Here is a 21,019-nt window from a genome sequence, read left to right as displayed (position 1 = left end):
AATATGTTTTATTTATTCATTAATACATATTTCTACATATACTGTATATGATGGTATTTTGGTACCATATATATCAATACCGATATATCTATATATTTATATATATATATATAAATTTATATATATATATATATATATATATATATATATATATATATATATATATACATACATACATACATACACATGATTATATATAGGTATAGATAAATTGTTCAGTGAACAAGTGCCCCAGAGGCATGAAACGCGTATGATGTCACAGGAGGTGATGTTCCCCCTGTTCCAGTTCATCTATTGCTTTTACCATGTTGCTGTATGAGGATCTTGTTTTTATTTATTATTGAATAAAGACTGGCTTTTTACCTATCCCTGGTGTGCCGAGGAGTTTCCTTGTTTTTATATATATATATATATATATATATATATATATATATATATATATATACATACATACATACATACACATGATTATATATAGGTATAGATAAATACTGATATATATATATATATATATATATATATATATGAATATCTATTTATAAATACACAGTCTATATTCTGCTATGTAAATACACAGTATAACACTTTATTAAATATGAATATTGCATAAATATGCTTTTTCATGTTTTGATCTTATATATGTCTATATATGTGTACATATGTATTTATGTGTTTATATACATTCATATCTATCTTTAGAGATGTATATGTATGTATCTCAATGTTAAAGCCCTTTGTCTGACTTTTTTCTAACACGTGAGATCTCGTAGCTTTGAGTCTTAATAAAACTTTGGTATGTAATATTTTTTTTAATAACTTTTATTACATAGTGTTATTATGAGGGTAAGTGTACTTTGTAATGTAATTTTTATGTGTTTTGTGAGACTTTTTTGTTTTGCAAAACAGTTAACCAGAGCTTTAAGGTCATTTTAGCGTAAATCGTGATTGCGCTCAAGTGATCGCTTTAACTTTCAACTTGTAATACGAGCGATAAACCCGACAAGCGCAAACACCCACGATAAACCCCTTATTGCTCGCCGTGTAACTGTTAGCGCTCAACTCGTAATCTGGCTCTATGCTTGTAAAGTCATGCTGCTGCTAAGCCATTAAAGGGATACTGAACCCAATTTTTTCCGTCATGATGCAATTTTAAGCAACTTTCTAATTTACTCCTATTATCAATTTTTCCTTGTTCTCTTGCTATCTTTATTTTAAAAGCAGGAATGTAAATCTTAGCAGCCAGCCCATTTTAGGTTCAGCACCATGGATAGCGCTTGCTTATTGGAGGCTTACATTTACCCACCAATAAGCAAGCATAACCCAGGTTCTCAACCAAAAATGGGCCGGCTCCTATGCATCACATTCCTGCTTTTTAAATAAAGATAGCAAGAGAACAAAGAAAAAAACTGATAATAGGTGTAAATTAGAAAGTTGCTTAAAATTGCATGCTCTATCTGAATCATGAAAGAAAAAATTTGGGTTTAGTGACCCTTTAATTGGTGGGGTCATGCCACTGCTGCTGTTAACTGGCTCACCAACTTTCTTGCTAGAGACCAGCAGGTCTTTGCAGCTCCCAGGCCAGACTTTAAAGGGACATTAAACACTAAATAAATACTAAATAGAATGATGCATTCAAATAAAAGATTATTCAGAGAATAACAGGTAGATGTATTTTTTAAAGTTTAATTTGCTGTTTAAATATTGAGAAAATAGGTGTAAAGTTGTAGTGTCTATAAAACAATGGGAGCTGCCATGTTGTAACTTAGGTTACCTTTTCTGCTGTGGCCAATTAGAGACAGTTATAAATAAGTCACTAGAGTGTGCAGCCAATGGCTGTTTGGAATATAAAAGTGTTGTGCTCTTCCATTTCTAATAGGAACTGAAAAGCTCACAATTCCAGAATGGAATTACAGAAAAAGAGGACAAATTAAATAATAAAAGTATATCACAGAGTTTTTTTTATACATACATTTTATTATTTTATATTATCATCTCAAAGTGTTTAATGTCCCTTTAAATATATATTTAACCACTTTGTGGGGGTTACAAACACAAACAGTTGGAGATTGGGTAGTGCAAAAATTACACGCTCTAACAAATTTTTGCTCTAGAAAGTCCCTATAACAAAGAACTTGCTAACCTAGGCCTAGATTTAGAGTTCGGCGGTAGCCGTCAAAACCAGCGTTAGAGGCTCCTAACGCTGGTTTTGGCCGCCCGCTGGTATTTGGAGTCAGTGATTAAAGGGTCTAACGCTCACTTTTCAGCCGCGACTTTTCCATACCGCAGATCCCCCTACGCCATTTGCGTAGCCTATCTTTTCAATGGGATCTTCCTAACGCCGGTATTTAGAGTCGTTTCTGCAGTGAGCGTTAGAGCTCTAACGACAAGATTCCAGCCGCCTGAAAATAGCAGGAGTTAAGAGCTTTCTGGCTAACGCCGGTTTATAAAGCTCTTAACTACTGTACCCTAAAGTACACTAACACCCATAAACTACCTATGTACCCCTAAACCGAGGTCCCCCCACATCGCCGCCACTCGATTAAAATTTTTAACCCCTAATCTGCCGACCGCCACCTACGTTATACTTATGTACCCCTAATCTGCTGCCCCTAACACCGCCGACCCCTGTATTATATCTATTAACCCCTAACTTGCCCCCCACAACGTCGCCGCAAGCTACTTAAAATAATTAACCCCTAATCTTCCGACCGCAAATCGCCGCCACCTACGTTATCCCTATGTACCCCTAATCTGCTACCCCTAACATCGCCGACCCCTATGTTATATTTATTAACCCCTAATCTGCCCCCCTCAACGTCGCCGACACCTACCTACACTTATTAACCCCTAATCTGCCGAGCGGACCTGAGCGCTACTATAATAAAGTTATTAACCCCTAATCCGCCTCACTAACCCTATCATAAATAGTATTAACCCCTAATCTGCCCTCCCTAACATCGCCGACACCTACCTTCAATTATTAACCCCTAATCTGCCGACCGGAGCTCACCGCTATTCTAATAAATGTATTAACCCCTAAAGCTAAGTCTAACCCTAACACTAACACCCCCCTAAGTTAAATATAATTTTTATCTAACGAAATAAATTAACTCTTATTAAATAAATAATTCCTATTTAAAGCTAAATACTTACCTGTAAAATACATCCTAATATAGCTACAATATAAATTATAATTATATTATAGCTATTTTAGGATTAATATTTATTTTACAGGCAACTTTGTAATTATTTTAACCAGGTACAATAGCTATTAAATAGTTAAGAACTATTTAATAGTTACCTAGTTAAAATAATAACAAATTTACCTGTAAAATAAATCCTAACCTAAGATATAATTAAACCTAACACTACCCTATCAATAAAATAATTAAATAAACTACCTACAATTACCTACAATTAACCTAACACTACACTATCAATAAATTAATTAAACACAATTGCTACAAATAAATACAATTAAATAAACTATCTAAAGTACAAAAAATAAAAAAGAACTAAGTTACAGAAAATAATAAAATATTTACAAACATAAGAAAAATATTACAACAATTTTAAACTAATTACACCTACTCTAAGCCCCCTAATAAAATAACAAAGCCCCCCAAAATAAAAAATTCCCTACCCTATTCTAAAATACAAATATTACAAGCTCTTTTACCTTACCAGCCCTGAACAGGGCCCTTTGCGGGGCATGCCCCAAGAATTTCAGCTCTTTTGCCTGTAAAAAAAAACCATACAATACCCCCCCCCCCAACATTACAACCCACCACCCACATACCCCTAATCTAACCCAAACCCCCCTTAAATAAACCTAACACTAATCCCCTGAAGATCTTCCTACCTTGTCTTCACCATACCAGGTTCACCGATCCGTCCTGGCTCCAAGATCTTCATCCAACCCAAGCGGGGGTTGGCGATCCATAATCCGGTGCTCCAAAGTCTTCCTCCTATCCGGCAAGAAGAGGACATCCGGACCGGCAAACATCTTCTCCAAGCGGCATCTTCTATCTTCTTCCATCCGATGACGACCGGCTCCATCTTGAAGACCTCCAGCGCGGATCCATCCTCTTCTTCCGACGACTAGACGACGAATGACGGTTCCTTTAAGGGACGTCATCCAAGATGGCGTCCCTCGAATTCCGATTGGCTGATAGGATTCTATCAGCCAATCGGAATTAAGGTAGGAATTTTCTGATTGGCTGATTCCATCAATCAGCCAATCAGATTGAGCTCGCATTCTATTGGCTGTTCCGATCAGCCAATAGAATGCGAGCTCAATCTGATTGGCTGATTGGATCAGCCAATCGGATTGAACTATATTCTGATTGGCTGATTCCATCAGCCAATCAGAAAATTCCTACCTTAATTCCGATTGGCTGATAGAATCCTATCAGCCAATCGGAATTCGAGGGACGCCATCTTGGATGACGTCCCTTAAAGGAACCGTCATTCGTCGTCTAGTCGTCGGAAGAAGAGGATGGATCCGCGCTGGAGGTCTTCAAGATGGAGCCGGTCGTCATCGGATGGAAGAAGATAGAAGATGCCGCTTGGAGAAGATGTTTGCCGGTCCGGATGTCCTCTTCTTGCCGGATAGGAGGAAGACTTTGGAGCACCGGATTATGGATCGCCAACCCCCGCTTGGGTTGGATGAAGATCTTGGAGCCAGGACGGATCGGTGAACCTGGTATGGTGAAGACAAGGTAGGAAGATCTTCAGGGGATTAGTGTTAGGTTTATTTAAGGGGGTTTTGGGTTAGATTAGGGGTATGTGGGTGGTGGGTTGTAATGTTGGGGGGGGGGTATTGTATGTTTTTTTTACAGGCAAAAGAGCTGAAATTCTTGGGGCATGCCCCGCAAAGGGCCCTGTTCAGGGCTGGTAAGGTAAAAGAGCTTGTAATATTTGTATTTTAGAATAGGGTAGGGAATTTTTTATTTTGGGGGGCTTTGTTATTTTATTAGGGGGCTTAGAGTAGGTGTAATTAGTTTAAAATTGTTGTAATATTTTTCTTATGTTTGTAAATATTTTATTATTTTCTGTAACTTAGTTATTTTTTATTTTTTGTACTTTAGATAGTTTATTTAATTGTATTTATTTGTAGCAATTGTGTTTAATTAATTTATTGATAGTGTAGTGTTAGGTTAATTGTAGGTAATTGTAGGTAGTTTATTTAATTATTTTATTGATAGGGTAGTGTTAGGTTTAATTATATCTTAGGTTAGGATTTATTTTACAGGTAAATTTGTTATTATTTTAACTAGGTAACTATTAAATAGTTCTTAACTATTTAATAGCTATTGTACCTGGTTAAAATAATTACAAAGTTGCCTGTAAAATAAATATTAATCCTAAAATAGCTATAATATAAATGTAATTTATATTGTAGCTATATTAGGATTTATTTTACAGGTAAGTATTTAGCTTTAAATAGGAATCATTTATTTAATAAGAGTTAATTTATTTCGTTAGATAAAAATTATATTTAACTTAGGGGGGTGTTAGTGTTAGGGTTAGACTTAGCTTTAGGGGTTAATACATTTATTAGAATAGCGGTGAGCTCCGGTCGGCAGATTAGGGGTTAATAATTGAAGGTAGGTGTCGGCGATGTTAGGGAGGGCAGATTAGGGGTTAATACTATTTATGATAGGGTTAGTGAGGCGGATTAGGGGTTAATAACTTTATTATAGTAGCGCTCAGGTCCGCTCGGCAGATTAGGGGTTAATAAGTGTAGGCAGGTGTCGGCGACGTTGTGGGGGGCAGATTAGGGGTTAATAAATATAACATAGGGGTCGGCGATGTTAGGGCAGCAGATTAGGGGTACATAGGGATAACGTAGGTGGCGGCGGTTTACGGAGCGGCAGATTAGGGGTTAAAAGTGTAATGCAGGGGTCAGCGATAGCGGGGGCGGCAGATTAGGGGTTAATAAGTGTAAGGTTAGGGGTGTTTAGACTCGGGGTACATGTTAGAGTGTTAGGTGCAGACGTAGGAAGTGTTTCCCCATAGGAAACAATGGGGCTGCGTTAAGAGCTGAACGCTGCTTTTTTGCAGGTGTTAGGTTTTTTTTCAGCTCAAACTGCCCCATTGTTTCCTATGGGAGAATCGTGCACGAGCACGTTTTTGATGCCGGCCGCGTCCGTAAGCAACTCTGGTATCGAGAGTTGCATTTGCGGTAAATATGCTCTACGCTCCTTTTTTGGAGCCTAACGCAGCATTTGTTTGAACTCTCGATACCAGAGTTAAATTTATGGTGCGGCCAGAAAAAAACCCGCGGAGCGTTAACAGCCCTTTTACCGCCGAACTCCAAATCTAGGCCCTAGATTTTATAAGGCCATACATTCAAAACTCGTTCACTGATTTATACCAATCAGCATGTTATAAGTTAATTATTCATTCAATTACTTGAGCACTTAAATGGAAAGAAAGGGAATTTCAACACTTAAAGCAACACTAAGCAAAAACACTATTCATAAACTAGTAGTGTACTTACTAGTAATCATCCATGCAGACAGGATAAGTATCAGCAAATAGTGGTGTTAGTTTTCTGTATATCTGTAGAATTCATAGGGTGTAATTCAAATACATTTTTGCATCTACCTAAAAAAAACAAAAAACATCAATTTCAGAATGATAAAATACAAGCAAAGATAAATTAATTATATTTCAAGGAAACTCATTAAACAGTTGTTTAAGGGCCCACTGGAAGCTGATAGTTGCTTAAAGGGACATAAAGCCAAGTATAGAAACAAATTAACATTTTGATTTTAAAGTGACGTGGAAGTTAAAATAAAACTTTTTTATTTACAACCAGCATGCAATTTAAATTGACACTAAAGTCAGAATTAACGTTTCATGGCTCAGATAAAGCATGCAATTAAAAAACAACAACTTTCTAATATATATGATCAAGACATGCACATTGTTTATATATGCACGCTTTCTTAGGCTCTAGCTCCTACTGAGCATGTGCAAAAGTACATATATGCATTTTTGTGATTGGCTGATAGCTGTCACATGATACAGAGGTAGTGTGATAAGAGGCACTTAGCTAAAAGAGTGATTTCTGTCTCTGCTGCAGTTAGGATTAATTTACCTTTAAGGAGGCCTAGAAGATCAATTAGGCCTTAATTGCAGTAGCCTATATTAACTCTGTGTTTGTAGCATGTGGTTGTCTCTGTAAGGAGTGTCTGAACCTCTTACGCTGGCAATTATTACTTGGACATAATGGTTTGACTTCTGCCTCCCATGACTATGCTTTAGTATTAACCCCTTGTTTGTGACAGACTTGGTATTCAACTTTGGCTTGTGTGTGGACTCTGCATTTGTTAAATGATTTTGTGCTGCTTTTCCCTGTAAGCCTTCACCTGAACTGTCTGACTAAGATTATGTTTGGTTGAGCAGTGCCCTGTATTATGTTTTTTTGTTTGCTGGTACACGTCATGGTTTTATGTCAAATAAATGACTTTTGTTTTCAAGTCTGTCTTATTGGATTTATTATGAAGAATTAAGGACTAGGTGAGTGCGAAGGTGTACTAAAAATGTGTATTCAAGTTTGGTGTATTTGGTGGATCACACCACTTCTGGCAGTCCATTGGGAGAAAGACTAGTGTCCTTGCTGAAGAAATGCCAAGGTAGTGGTGGTATTTGCTTTTGTTTTGTTTGTAAATATAAAATTACTTTTACCCTGGATACCTCTGGAATCAGATGATCTGCATTAAGCAATTTATCTTTTCTCGGGATAGACTAAACTTATACAAATGTATGTCTTTCTTTGATATTCAAATTTATAAACTTAGTTACTTTCTAGTACTTAGTTGTTTGTTGTTTTATAGGAGCTGATTAAAGTACTCAAAAGAGTTCAGCTGCTAAGTTTAGTCTCATTTCTTTTTTTACCCCTGGCCTCTGTTGAAACACTTTCGGCTAGATTTAGAGTTTTGTCGGTAAGGACCCGTGTATCTAACGCTGGCTTTTTTCTGGCCGCACCTTTAAAATAACTCTGGTATTGAGAGTCCACAGAATGTCAGCGTTAGGCTCCAAAAAAGGAGCGTATAGCATATTTAACGCAACTGCAACTCTCGATACCAGAGTTGCTTACGGACGCGGCCAGCCTCAAAAACGTGCTCGTGCACGATTCCCCCATAGGAAACAATGGGGCTGTTTGAGCTGAAAAAAAACCTAACACCTGCAAAAAAGCCGCGTTCAGCTCCTAACGCAGCCAATCAGAATATTCCTACCTTAATTCCGATTGGCTGATAGAATCCTATCAGCCAATCGGAATTCGAGGGACGCCATCTTGGATGACGTCATTTAAAGGAACCGTCATTCGTCGTTCAGTCGTCGGCCAGGATGGATGTTCCGCGTCGGAGGTCTTCAGGATGCTGCCGCTCCGCTCCGGATGGATGACGATAGAAGATGCCTCTTGGATGAAGACTTCAATCGGATGGAGGACCTCTTCTTGCTCCGCTTGGATGAAGAAATTGGCTCGGCTGGGTGAAGACAACTCAAGGTAGGGAGATCTTCAGGGGCTTAGTGTTAGGTTTATTTAAGGGGGGCTTGGGTTAGATTAGGGGTATGTGGGTGGTGGGTTGTAATGTTGGGGGGGGTATTGTATGTTTTTTTTACAGGCAAAAGAGCTGAACTTCTTGGGGCATGCCCCGCAAAGGGCCCTGTTCAGGGCTGGTAAGGTAAAAGAGCTTTGAACTTTAGTAATTTAGAATAGGGTAGGGCATTTTTTTTATTTTGGGGGGCTTTGTTATTTTATTAGGGGGCTTAGAGTAGGTGTAATTAGTTTAAAATTGTTGTAATATATTTCTAATGTTTGTAAATATTTTTTTATTTTTTGTAACTTAGTTCTTTTTTATTTTTTGTACTTTAGTTAGTTTAATTCATTGTATTTATTTGTAGGAATTGTATTTAATTTATTTATTGATAGTGTAGTGTTAGGTTTAATTGTAGATAATTATAGGTATTTTATTTAATTAATTTATTGATAGTGTAGTGTTAGGTTTAATTGTAACTTAGGTTAGGATTTATTTTACAGGTAAATTTTTAATTATTTTAACTATTTTAGCTATTAAATAGTTCTTAACTATTTAATAGCTATTGTACCTGGTTAAAATAATTACAAAGTTACCTGTAAAATAAATATTAATCCTAAAATAGCTATAATATAAATATAATTTATATTGTAGCTATATTAGGGTTTATTTTACAGGTAAGTATTTAGATTTAAATAGGAATAATTTATTTAATAAGAGTTAATTAATTTCGTTAGATTAAAATTATATTTAATTTAGGGGGGTGTTAGTGTTAGGGTTAGACTTAGCTTTAGGGGTTAATACATTTATTAGAATAGCGGTGAGCTCCAGTCGGCAGATTAGGGGTTAATAATTGAAGTTAGGTGTCGGCGATGTTAGGGAGGGCAGATTAGGGGTTAATACTATTTATTATAGGGTTAGTGAGGCGGATTAGGGGATAATAACTTTATTATAGTAGCGCTCAGGTCCGCTCAGCAGATTAGGGGTTAATAAGTGTAGGCAGGTGGAGGCGACGTTTAGGGGGGCAGATTAGGGGTTAATAAATATAATATAGGGGTCGGCAGTGTTAGGGGCAGCAGATTAGGGGTACATAGCTATAATGTAGGTGGCGGCTCTTTGCGGTCGGCAGATTAGGGGTTAATTATTGTAGGTAGCTGGCTGCGACGTTGTGGGGGGCAGGTTAGGGGTTAATAAATATAATATAGGGGTCGGCGATGTTAGGGCAGCAGATTAGGGGTACATAAGGATAACGTAGGTGGCGGTCGGCAGATTAGGGGTTAAAAAAATTAAATCGAGTGGCGGCGATGTGGGGGGGCCTCGGTTTAGGGGTACATAGGTAGTTTATGGGTGTTAGTGTACTTTAGAGTACAGTAGTTAAGAGCTTTATGAACCGGCCCAGAAAGCTCTTAACTACTGACTTTTTTCTGCGGCTGGAGTTTTGTCGTTAGATTTCTAACGCTCACTTCAGACACGACTCTAAATACCGGAGTTAGAAAGATCCCATTGAAAAGATAGGATACGCAAATGGCGTAGGGGGATCTGCGGTATGGAAAAGTCGCGGCTGAAAAGTGAGCGTTAGACCCTTTTTTGAGTGACTCCAAATACCGGAGGTAGCCTAAAACCAGCGTTAGGAGCCTCTAACGCTGGTTTTCACGGCTACCGCCAAACTCCAAATCTAGGCCTTAGTTAACATTCAATGCATCAGTAAGGGTTTGTGGTGAGCTGAGTCTCTCAGCCATTGATTCCAGTTGCTTACATTCTAAACAACAGCACTCCACTTGACACTGACAATATGCACGCTTGGACAGGAAAGTTGTTTGCTGTTTGTTACATAATACACAAGCCCTAAAATGAAATTAGCAGAGATGGCCCAGCCATTTAATTTCCTTACTGTGCAGATAGTTTCTGTTGCTAAATCTGTGCAACATTTGCAAGCTAATCAGTCTAAATTGTTTCAGTATTTTAAATCTCAACACCTCCTCCTGAATATTCTACCTCTTTCATTGATGGGTTGACTGTGTAATGATAAGGTGGTAGTTTCACCAGAGCTTCATTTTGAAATATTGAATCATTTTCATGAGACTTTGTCAGCTGGTCATGGGGGGTATTATTAGTAAAACAAAGGCATTAATTTCTCATTATTTTTGGGGGCCTGAGTAGCAAGAGGAGGTGGAGGATTTTGTTCTGTCCTAAGAGGTATGTGCAAGATGAAAACATAGTACCTGTAAAGCTGCAGGGTTATCACAGCCATTACCTATTTCCCAGAATTCTTGGTCACATATCTCAAATGATTTTTTGTTGATCTCCATCCATCTAATGGCTATTCTTGCATCATGGTTCTGGTTCATAGATTTTAAAAGATGGTCCATTTGTTACCTATGAAATGGGCTCATTTAGCTAGAGAGATTGCTATATACTTTAATAGAGAAATTGTTTGGCTGCATGGCCTTCAGGAAGATATTGTATTGGACAAGGGTCCATATATATTTTGGAAAAATGTATAGAAATCTTTGAACATTTCTCTAAATTCTGCCTACCATCCACAATCAAATTACCAGAAAGTAAGAACAAATCCAGTTCTTGAGCAATATTTTGGTTCTTATACTTCATTTTTGCAGGATGATTGGTTTGATTTCAAATGCTGATATCAAATATCTCAGTTTTTGTAAATTATGGTTTGCACCCTTTTTCTCTCCTAGGTTTTGTTTACATTACCCCGGTACCCTCTTTAAATGAGAGACTGACTGTCATTCAAAGGAATTTTGAAAAATTTCAGTTAGCTTTATGTGGTGGTCAGGAAAAACAGAAGCATTAAGCAGATAAGTTGAGATCTGCTGCTTCAGGTTCACACCACTTCTGGCAGTCCATTGGGAGAAAGACTAGTGTCCTTGCTGAAGAAATGCCAAGGTAGTGGTGGTATTTGCTTTTGTTTTGTTTCTAAATATAAAATTACTTTTACCCTGGATACCTCTGCTATCAGATGATCTGCATTAAGCAATTTATCTTTTCTCGGGATAGACTAAACTTATACAAATGTATGTCTTTCTTTGATATTCAAATTTATAAACTTAGTTACTTTCTAGTACTTAGTTGTTTGTTGTTTTATAGGAGCTGATTAAAGTACTCAAAAGAGTTCAGCTGCTAAGTTTAGTCTCATTTCTTTTTTTACCCCTGGCCTCTGTTGAAACACTTTCGGCTAGATTTAGAGTTTTGTCGGTAAGGACCCGCGTAGCTAACGCTGGCTTTTTTCTGGCCGCACCTTTAAAATAACTCTGGTATTGAGAGTCCACAGAATGTCAGCGTTAGGCTCCAAAAAAGGAGCGTATAGCATATTTAACGCAACTGCAACTCTCGATACCAGAGTTGCTTACGGACGCGGCCAGCCTCAAAAACGTGCTCGTGCACGATTCCCCCATAGGAAACAATGGGGCTGTTTGAGCTGAAAAAAAACCTAACACCTGCAAAAAAGCCGCGTTCAGCTCCTAACGCAGCCAATCAGAATATTCCTACCTTAATTCCGATTGGCTGATAGAATCCTATCAGCCAATCGGAATTCGAGGGACGCCATCTTGGATGACGTCATTTAAAGGAACCGTCATTCGTCGTTCAGTCGTCGGCCAGGATGGATGTTCCGCGTCGGAGGTCTTCAGGATGCTGCCGCTCCGCTCCGGATGGATGACGATAGAAGATGCCTCTTGGATGAAGACTTCAATCGGATGGAAGACCTCTTCTGCCCCGCTTGGATGAAGACTTCTACCGGATGGAGGACCTCTTCTTGCTCCGCTTGGATGAAGAATTTGGCTCGGCTGGGTGAAGACAACTCAAGGTAGGGAGATCTTCAGGGGCTTAGTGTTAGGTTTATTTAAGGGGGGTTTGGGTTAGATTAGGGGTATGTGGGTGGTGGGTTGTAATGTTGGGGGGGGTATTGTATGTTTTTTTTTACAGGCAAAAGAGCTGAACTTCTTGGGGCATGCCCCGCAAAGGGCCCTGTTCAGGGCTGGTAAGGTAAAAGAGCTTTGAACTTTAGTAATTTAGAATAGGGTAGGGCATTTTTTTATTTTGGGGGGCTTTGTTATTTTATTAGGTGGCTTAGAGTAGGTGTAATTAGTTTAAAATTGTTGTAATATATTTCTAATGTTTGTAAATATTTTTTTATTTTTTGTAACTTAGTTCTTTTTTATTTTTTGTACTTTAGTTAGTTTAATTCATTGTATTTATTTGTAGGAATTGTATTTAATTTATTTATTGATAGTGTAGTGTTAGGTTTAATTGTAGATAATTATAGGTATTTTATTTAATTAATTTATTGATAGTGTAGTGTTAGGTTTAATTGTAACTTAGGTTAGGATTTATTTTACAGGTAAATTTTTAATTATTTTAACTATTTTAGCTATTAAATAGTTCTTAACTATTTAATAGCTATTGTACCTGGTTAAAATAATTACAAAGTTACCTGTAAAATAAATATTAATCCTAAAATAGCTATAATATAAATATAATTTATATTGTAGCTATATTAGGGTTTATTTTACAGGTAAGTATTTAGATTTAAATAGGAATAATTTATTTAATAAGAGTTAATTAATTTCGTTAGATTAAAATTATATTTAATTTAGGGGGGTGTTAGTGTTAGGGTTAGACTTAGCTTTAGGGGTTAATACATTTATTAGAATAGCGGTGAGCTCCAGTCGGCAGATTAGGGGTTAATAATTGAAGTTAGGTGTCGGCGATGTTAGGGAGGGCAGATTAGGGGTTAATACTATTTATTATAGGGTTAGTGAGGCGGATTAGGGGTTAATAACTTTATTATAGTAGCGCTCAGGTCCGCTCAGCAGATTAGGGGTTAATAAGTGTAGGCAGGTGGAGGCGACGTTGAGGGGGGCAGATTAGGGGTTAATAAATATAATATAGGGGTCGGCGGTGTTAGGGGCAGCAGATTAGGGGTACATAGCTATAATGTAGGTGGCGGCTCTTTGCGGTCGGCAGATTAGGGGTTAATTATTGTAGGTAGCTGGCTGCGACGTTGTGGGGGGCAGGTTAGGGGTTAATAAATATAATATAGGGGTCGGCGATGTTAGGGCAGCAGATTAGGGGTACATAAGGATAACGTAGGTGGCGGTCGGCAGATTAGGGGTTAAAAAAATTAAATCGAGTGGCGGCGATGTGGGGGGGCCTCGGTTTAGGGGTACATAGGTAGTTTATGGGTGTTAGTGTACTTTAGAGTACAGTAGTTAAGAGCTTTATGAACCGGCCCAGAAAGCTCTTAACTACTGACTTTTTTCTGCGGCTGGAGTTTTGTCGTTAGATTTCTAACGCTCACTTCAGACACGACTCTAAATACCGGAGTTAGAAAGATCCCATTGAAAAGATAGGATACGCAAATGGCGTAGGGGGATCTGCGGTATGGAAAAGTCGCGGCTGAAAAGTGAGCGTTAGACCCTTTTTTGAGTGACTCCAAATACCGGAGGTAGCCTAAAACCAGCGTTAGGAGCCTCTAACGCTGGTTTTCACGGCTACCGCCAAACTCCAAATCTAGGCCTTAGTTAACATTCAATGCATCAGTAAGGGTTTGTGGTGAGCTGAGTCTCTCAGCCATTGATTCCAGTTGCTTACATTCTAAACAACAGCACTCCACTTGACACTGACAATATGCACGCTTGGACAGGAAAGTTGTTTGCTGTTTGTTACATAATACACAAGCCCTAAAATGAAATTAGCAGAGATGGCCCAGCCATTTAATTTCCTTACTGTGCAGATAGTTTCTGTTGCTAAATCTGTGCAACATTTGCAAGCTAATCAGTCTAAATTGTTTCAGTATTTTAAATCTCAACACCTCCTCCTGAATATTCTACCTCTTTCATTGATGGGTTGACTGTGTAATGATAAGGTGGTAGTTTCACCAGAGCTTCATTTTGAAATATTGAATCATTTTCATGAGACTTTGTCAGCTGGTCATGGGGGGTATTATTAGTAAAACAAAGGCATTAATTTCTCATTATTTTTGGGGGCCTGAGTAGCAGGAGGAGGTGGAGGATTTTGTTCTGTCCTAAGAGGTATGTGCAAGATGAAAACATAGTACCTGTAAAGCTGCAGGGTTATCACAGCCATTACCTATTTCCCAGAATTCTTGGTCACATATCTCAAATGATTTTTTGTTGATCTCCATCCATCTAATGGCTATTCTTGCATCATGGTTCTGGTTCATAGATTTTAAAAGATGGTCCATTTGTTACCTATGAAATGGGCTCATTTAGCTAGAGAGATTGCTATATACTTTAATAGAGAAATTGTTTGGCTGCATGGCCTTCAGGAAGATATTGTATTGGACAAGGGTCCATATATATTTTGGAAAAATGTATAGAAATCTTTGAACATTTCTCTAAATTCTGCCTACCATCCACAATCAAATTACCAGAAAGTAAGAACAAATCCAGTTCTTGAGCAATATTTTGGTTCTTATACTTCATTTTTGCAGGATGATTGGTTTGATTTCAAATGCTGATATCAAATATCTCAGTTTTTGTAAATTATGGTTTGCACCCTTTTTCTCTCCTAGGTTTTGTTTACATTACCCCGGTGCCCTCTTTAAATGAGAGACTCACTGTCATTCAAAGCAATTTTGAAAAATTTCAGTTAGCTTTACGTGGTGGTCAGGAAAAACAGAAGCATTAAGCAGATAAGTTGAGATCTGCTGCTTCAGGTTATTCAAACGGTGATAAGGTTGGCTGGCTACTACTAACTTAAAATTGCAGTGTCCATCTAAAAATTAGGTCCCTGACTTTTGGGTCCTTTTGAGAGTATGCATTTGGTGAGCCCAGTGGCAGTTCATTTTGAATTGCCACCTTCTTTCAAAATTCACCCTGTATTTCATGTGTCTCTTTTGAAACCTTTTAGGGAATCCTAACTTCGTCAGTGCTGGACTTCCCCTCCTCCTGCTCCGGTGTTAAATAATGGTCTGCATGAATATGAAGGCCAAAAGATTTTGGATTCTCGCATTTCCAGGGGTTGTTTGTAATAGCTGGTCCAATGGAAGGGCTATGGTCCGGAAGATGATTCAGGGGAGCCTGAAAATAACATCCATGCTCCACGTTTGGTGGCATCTTTCCATAGAGCTCATCCATCCAGGATGTGTAGTCACCCCCAGTGGTTGCGCTTTAGGGGGTGCTCTTTCATAACAGGCACTTGGCTAAAAGAGTGATTTCTGTCTCTGCTGCAGTAAGGCATACTGTACCTTTAAGGAGGCCTAGAAGGTCAGTTAGGCCATAATTGCAGTAGTCTATATTAGCTCTGTGTCTGTAGCATGAGGTTGCTTGTGTATTGAGTTACTGAAACTCTTACTCTGGCAATTACTACTTGGATATAATGATTTGAATTCTGTTTCCCCTGACTACGCTTTTGTATTAACCCTTTGTTTGTAACTAACTTGGTATTCGACTTTGGCTTGTTTGTGAACTCTGATTTTGTGCTGCTTTTCCCTGTGAGGCCTTAAACAGGACTGTCTGACTAAGATTACCTTTGGATACCTCTGCTATTAGAAGATCTGCATTAAGTAATTTATGCAACTTGCATTTGTTTGGATAGGAGGAATAAACGTATACCAAAGTATGTCTTTCTTTGATATTTGAATTTATAAACTTACAGCTACTTTCTTGTACCAGGTTGTTGTTTGTTTTGTAGGAGCTGATTAAAGTACTAGAGAGAGTTCTGTTACTAAGTTTAGTCTCATTGCTCTCTTACCCCGACCTCTGTTGAAACATTGTGTTAATATTCAGTGCATCGGTAAGGCCTTGTGGTGAACTGAGCCTCTCAGCCATTGATTCCAGTTTGTGACATTCAAAACAGCACTTCACGTGACATTGAGAAGATGATTGCTCGAACTGGATAGCGGTTTGCTATTTGTTACAGGGAGGAAATCTGGATTAACCTTGAAATTTGCCAGAAAATATTCAACTGCTCATATCAAATGTAAAGTAAGTGCTTTTGCATTGCCTTTTTATTGTGTATTTGTCAATTATTTAATTCTGCTGTATTTAGTGGTCTTTTAAACAAAATGTTCCAACTCTTTTCCTTGGTATCCTTTGTTAAAACTTAGGTCCTTTCCATTTGAGCATACTTAGGTATGCTCAAGAGCGTGCATGTACCATACAAAATCTATTATTCTCATCCTGTTTTTGCATTCATGTACGGAAAATCAGATCACAAGTAGGATTTTGGCCAATTTTTTCACTGCTTACTCTTCAAGTAATATATACAGTAAATATAAAGTGAACAAGCTTACCCAGTAATTTCAATGACACAATGAATATTAACATAATTAATAAAGTAATAGGAATTAGCATCAACATGTGAGTTCTCTGTGTTCTCTGGTCAATTACACCTGTATCAAAAATAGAAAAAAAAATGCAGAAAATGTAAAACAATGTTAATAAAGGCATAAAACATGCTCAAATTTGTACTGTTTGTTTAAGTTTTTTAAGCAAATTCATGCAACTTAATTTATATCATATACAGGGTGCCACCTAGTCAGCATTTTACCAACATGGGCCCAGATTACAATTGGTGCTCTAGTTTGTTTGTTTTTTTAGCTTATTGCGTGACTATTACAAGTTATAAGTAAAAGTTAGCGTGCGAGTGAAAGACTCAGGTGCGCTAACTTTAGGACTTAGGATATTGTGACCACACTAACTTCTTCACCCATAGACTTCTATGGAGTGCACTGGAGAAAGCATTTTCAGTTATTGCTTGCAAGCTAACCCAACACTCTGCTAGACAACTGCGCTAAAGCATAAGGAGCGTAAGCAATACTTCCCATTCCTATGTTCTTCACTTAGAAGGAAATATTCTTTTTATTGTTAAATATATATTTCTCTATATATCTGTATATTTTTCTGAATCTATACCTACATATCTTTATGAATATACACTGATGTATAGAGAAATATTTATTTAAAATTTTAAAAAAGAACATTTTTCTCTAAGTGAAGAACTTGTATAGTGCTGCAAAATTCTGTAGCGTTGGGTACATGTTTCAAGGTATTTTATTGGGAAGGGCTAAAAAGTGTAAGTGTGTGTATATAAATTATATATATATATATATATATATATATATATATATATATATATATATATACACAAGATCTATGAAGAGGAAGCTACAAAATTAGACAAAGATCTTAGAGAGAGAGGTTATAACAACAAAGTTATCAAAAATGCCAAACTATCTGGGTCAGAATTAGATAGAGAGACATTATTACAGGACAAGACAAATATAATAGGAGAATCCACACAAAGCGAAGATTATAATATACAATTCATTACACAATATTCAAATCAATTCTACAAAGTATGTGACATCATTAAGAAACATTTACCAATGCTTACTGCAGAGGATTGTTTTGATACCAACTTACAAAAACGAGTTAAATTTACTTATCGTAGAGGTAGAACACTAGGGAACATTGTTTCTCCGTCTGTACCCAACAAAATAACTAAACAATCTTCTTGGCTAGAAGTAAAGGGGCTACACAAATGTAGCTTTAAAAGGCAAAACTTTTACATCTTTTGTCACAGGCAAAACTTATGAAATAAACACTTGTGTAAACTGCAGGACCAAGGGAGTGGTATATCTTATAGAATGCACACAGTGTAATTTACAATACATAGGAAAAACCTTAAGAGAAACCAGATCACGCATAAGGGAGCATATTTCCAGTATAACAGTAGACACTGAATCAAGCAAAAAACGAGAAGACAAACTGTTACCTATTACTAAACACTTCATTGAAAAACATACAAGGAATACTGATACCCTTAAGTGGACAATTGCAGAAAAAGTATCATTGTCAGCTAGAGGAGGTGATTTAGACCAAGTCCTAAGTAATGGGGAGGTGTATTGGATTTGGTGTTTGAAAACAAAAATGCCTCTAGGCTTTAATTCCAGGTTTGATCTGGTTAATTTCTGGCAATAAAATAGGATACAAAAGGAGACATCTCTGAGAGCTGTATGAATATTTATTTGTCTTGTTGAAAATATACATTAGTCTTATTGTAAATATTCTTGGCTTGCTTGTCCTTTTCACAATTGACAAGTTAGACAGATAATATTCTATCCAGATTAGACTAATCCAAAAATATAAAAGTAGACAACAAATTTGTTCACATATCTACACACATGTATATTTACATAGTTTAGTACTTTAGCACAAGCATGATCATAAACATAATATTCACACCAATAATACAATGTTATGATTATAAAATCAATAGTGTATACGTTATTGAACAAATACATATTTTGGTGTTGAAATTATAATTACATTATAGTCCAAAAAGGGTCATGACTAAAGAAACAGCACATCATTTAGACTTTCAAGGGTTACATAATTTAGTTATATACATATTAAACAAGTGGTTATCAGTGGCTTAGTTCTAAAACGTCAATTTGCCACCGCTGTTTTCACAGCACAGTTTCTAATGATCGACATGATAGAGTTAAGTACAACCTAAGTGCTTGTTAGTAATTCTTGTTTTTAATTGGTTGATTGATTAATTTTATACTATGCACCTGTATATAAGACCTGTAATTACGGTGTACCCCAGCAGTCTATGAGTATGGCCAGAACGTCTGAAACGCGTTAGACTGGGGCACACCGTCTAACATTGCACTACTTTGAAACCATTTGTTTTTAAACTTTTTTCGAATAAAAGTTTGCCTTTTAATTATACTTGGATACCGCCACTGGACTTTCTTTTCTACTTACCTATATATACACACATACACACACATATACACTATGTGGGGTCTATTTATGAAGCAGCGGATGCTGCTTCCGACTCTCTTCGCTTCAGTTTCGAAGTGGAAGTTAAGAAGCAGTGGTCCTAAGACCGATTCTCCTTAACTCGTCCGCTACCTCTGAGGTGGCGGACAGCAATCAGCCCGATCGAATACGATCGGGTTAATTGACACCTCCTGCTAGCGGCTGATTGGCCGCAAATCTGCAGGGGGCGGTATTGCCCAAGCAGTTCACAAGAACTGCTGGTGCAATGATAAAAGCCGACAGCGTATGCTGTCGGCATTTATCGATGTGCGGCGGACATGATTCGCTATAGCAGATCATGTCTGTTCACACCTACATAAATAGACCCCTGTGTGTGTGTGTGTGTATAACTGTAAAGGCTTTATTCAGTATGTACTATATGTTTAACCTTGCGGGGGTTTGACATATGATAAGCTTGAATTACTAGTCCAAAATGACACCCTCTAACAAATAGGTAGGCTCAGGAGCAGCAATGCACTACTTGGAGCTAGCTAGTGATTGGTGACAATGCACATATGCCTCTTGCATTGGGTCTCCAGATGTTATCAGCTAGGTCCCCCTCTTGTGAAACATACATCAGGGATCACCTGGAGAAGCCTTGTCTCTCCTATTTTAAATAGCTTGCCTGATCGCTTTATTTTGCCTATATCGTTATTATTTTCGCTCATATTCAGCAGCTCAGTCATTTGTTGAATTGTTAAAATGAATATAGCTCCCGGATTGAAGGGGCTTAGTCTCTATTCTCTGTCTGCTGCAGTATTTAGCAGTAGTAATTTTGGTGGCTACTCAGGTTCAAGTGCTTTTAATCACGTTGCTGGTATGAATGGTTTTATGTTTCAATAAAGATATAGGGGCTGATTTATCAAGCTCCGTGTGGAGCTTGATGCCCCTGTGTCTGCGCTAGCTTTCAGGCTCACCGGAAACAGAAGTTATGAAGCCGCGGTCTAAAGACTGCTGTTCCATAACTTGTCCACCTGCTCTGAGGCCACGGACAGAAATCAACCCGATCAAATACGATCGGATTGATTGACACCCCCTGCTAGCAGCCGATTGGCCACGAATCTGCAGGGGGCGGCACTGCACCAGCAGTTCACAAGAACTGCTGGTGCAATAATAAATGCCGGCAGCGTATGCCGGCAGCATTTATTGATGTGCAGCGGACATGATACACTACATTGTATCATGTCCGCTCGGACTATGATAAATCTACCCCATAGTGTGAATGTGTTTTATCTAATAGCAATACATTATCTTTACTGATATCCACAAAGGACAGCTATTATTAACCCCCTAACCAAGGGGTGAGCAAATCTTCTTTAGTTGTATGCTCTTTTTACAATTATGTTGTACTCAATCACCTTGCAGGAGTTAAACACAATAATAAAATGTACTTTTATGACCCATAAAATACTTGTTTATTTGAAAATGAAAATCAAAAGTAACTTCAGTTTCGATGTGCTGCTACGTTCAATTACATAAGTGACTGCTTTTCCAACCCCCACAAAGTTTCACAAAGAATTAGCTACAAGCTATTGAAATGATAGAGTGCTATTTGCTGAGAATTTAGAGAATTATCACTGCACTACAGTGGTCTAGATTACTGCACAATCTGGTATTATATGTCAGTAATACAATAGTTTTAGCAGAGAA

The 21,019-nt window shown here is 37.6% G+C and overlaps 1 protein-coding gene across 2 annotated transcripts in view; it reads right to left on the bottom strand.

The window, feature by feature from the left end:
• CD274 (CD274 molecule) overlaps nucleotides 1-21,019 on the bottom strand; it is a 69,630-nt gene that overhangs the window by 7,877 nt on the left and 40,734 nt on the right. For both annotated transcript variants that reach the window (XM_053700612.1, XM_053700611.1), the window contains exons 5-6: nucleotides 16,831-16,929; nucleotides 6,506-6,612 (exon numbers count right to left, since the gene is read on the bottom strand). In XM_053700612.1, coding sequence (XP_053556587.1) covers nucleotides 6,536-6,612; nucleotides 16,831-16,929 — 176 coding nt within the window. In that variant the 3' untranslated portion in view covers nucleotides 6,506-6,535. The remainder of the gene's footprint in view (nucleotides 1-6,505; nucleotides 6,613-16,830; nucleotides 16,930-21,019) is intronic.

Source organism: Bombina bombina, chromosome 2 (genome assembly GCF_027579735.1).
Source record: "Bombina bombina isolate aBomBom1 chromosome 2, aBomBom1.pri, whole genome shotgun sequence".
Lineage (NCBI taxonomy): Eukaryota > Metazoa > Chordata > Amphibia > Anura > Bombinatoridae > Bombina > Bombina bombina.
Note: the sequence above shows the minus strand (reverse complement) of the source record. Positions and strands in the feature narration are given on the sequence as shown.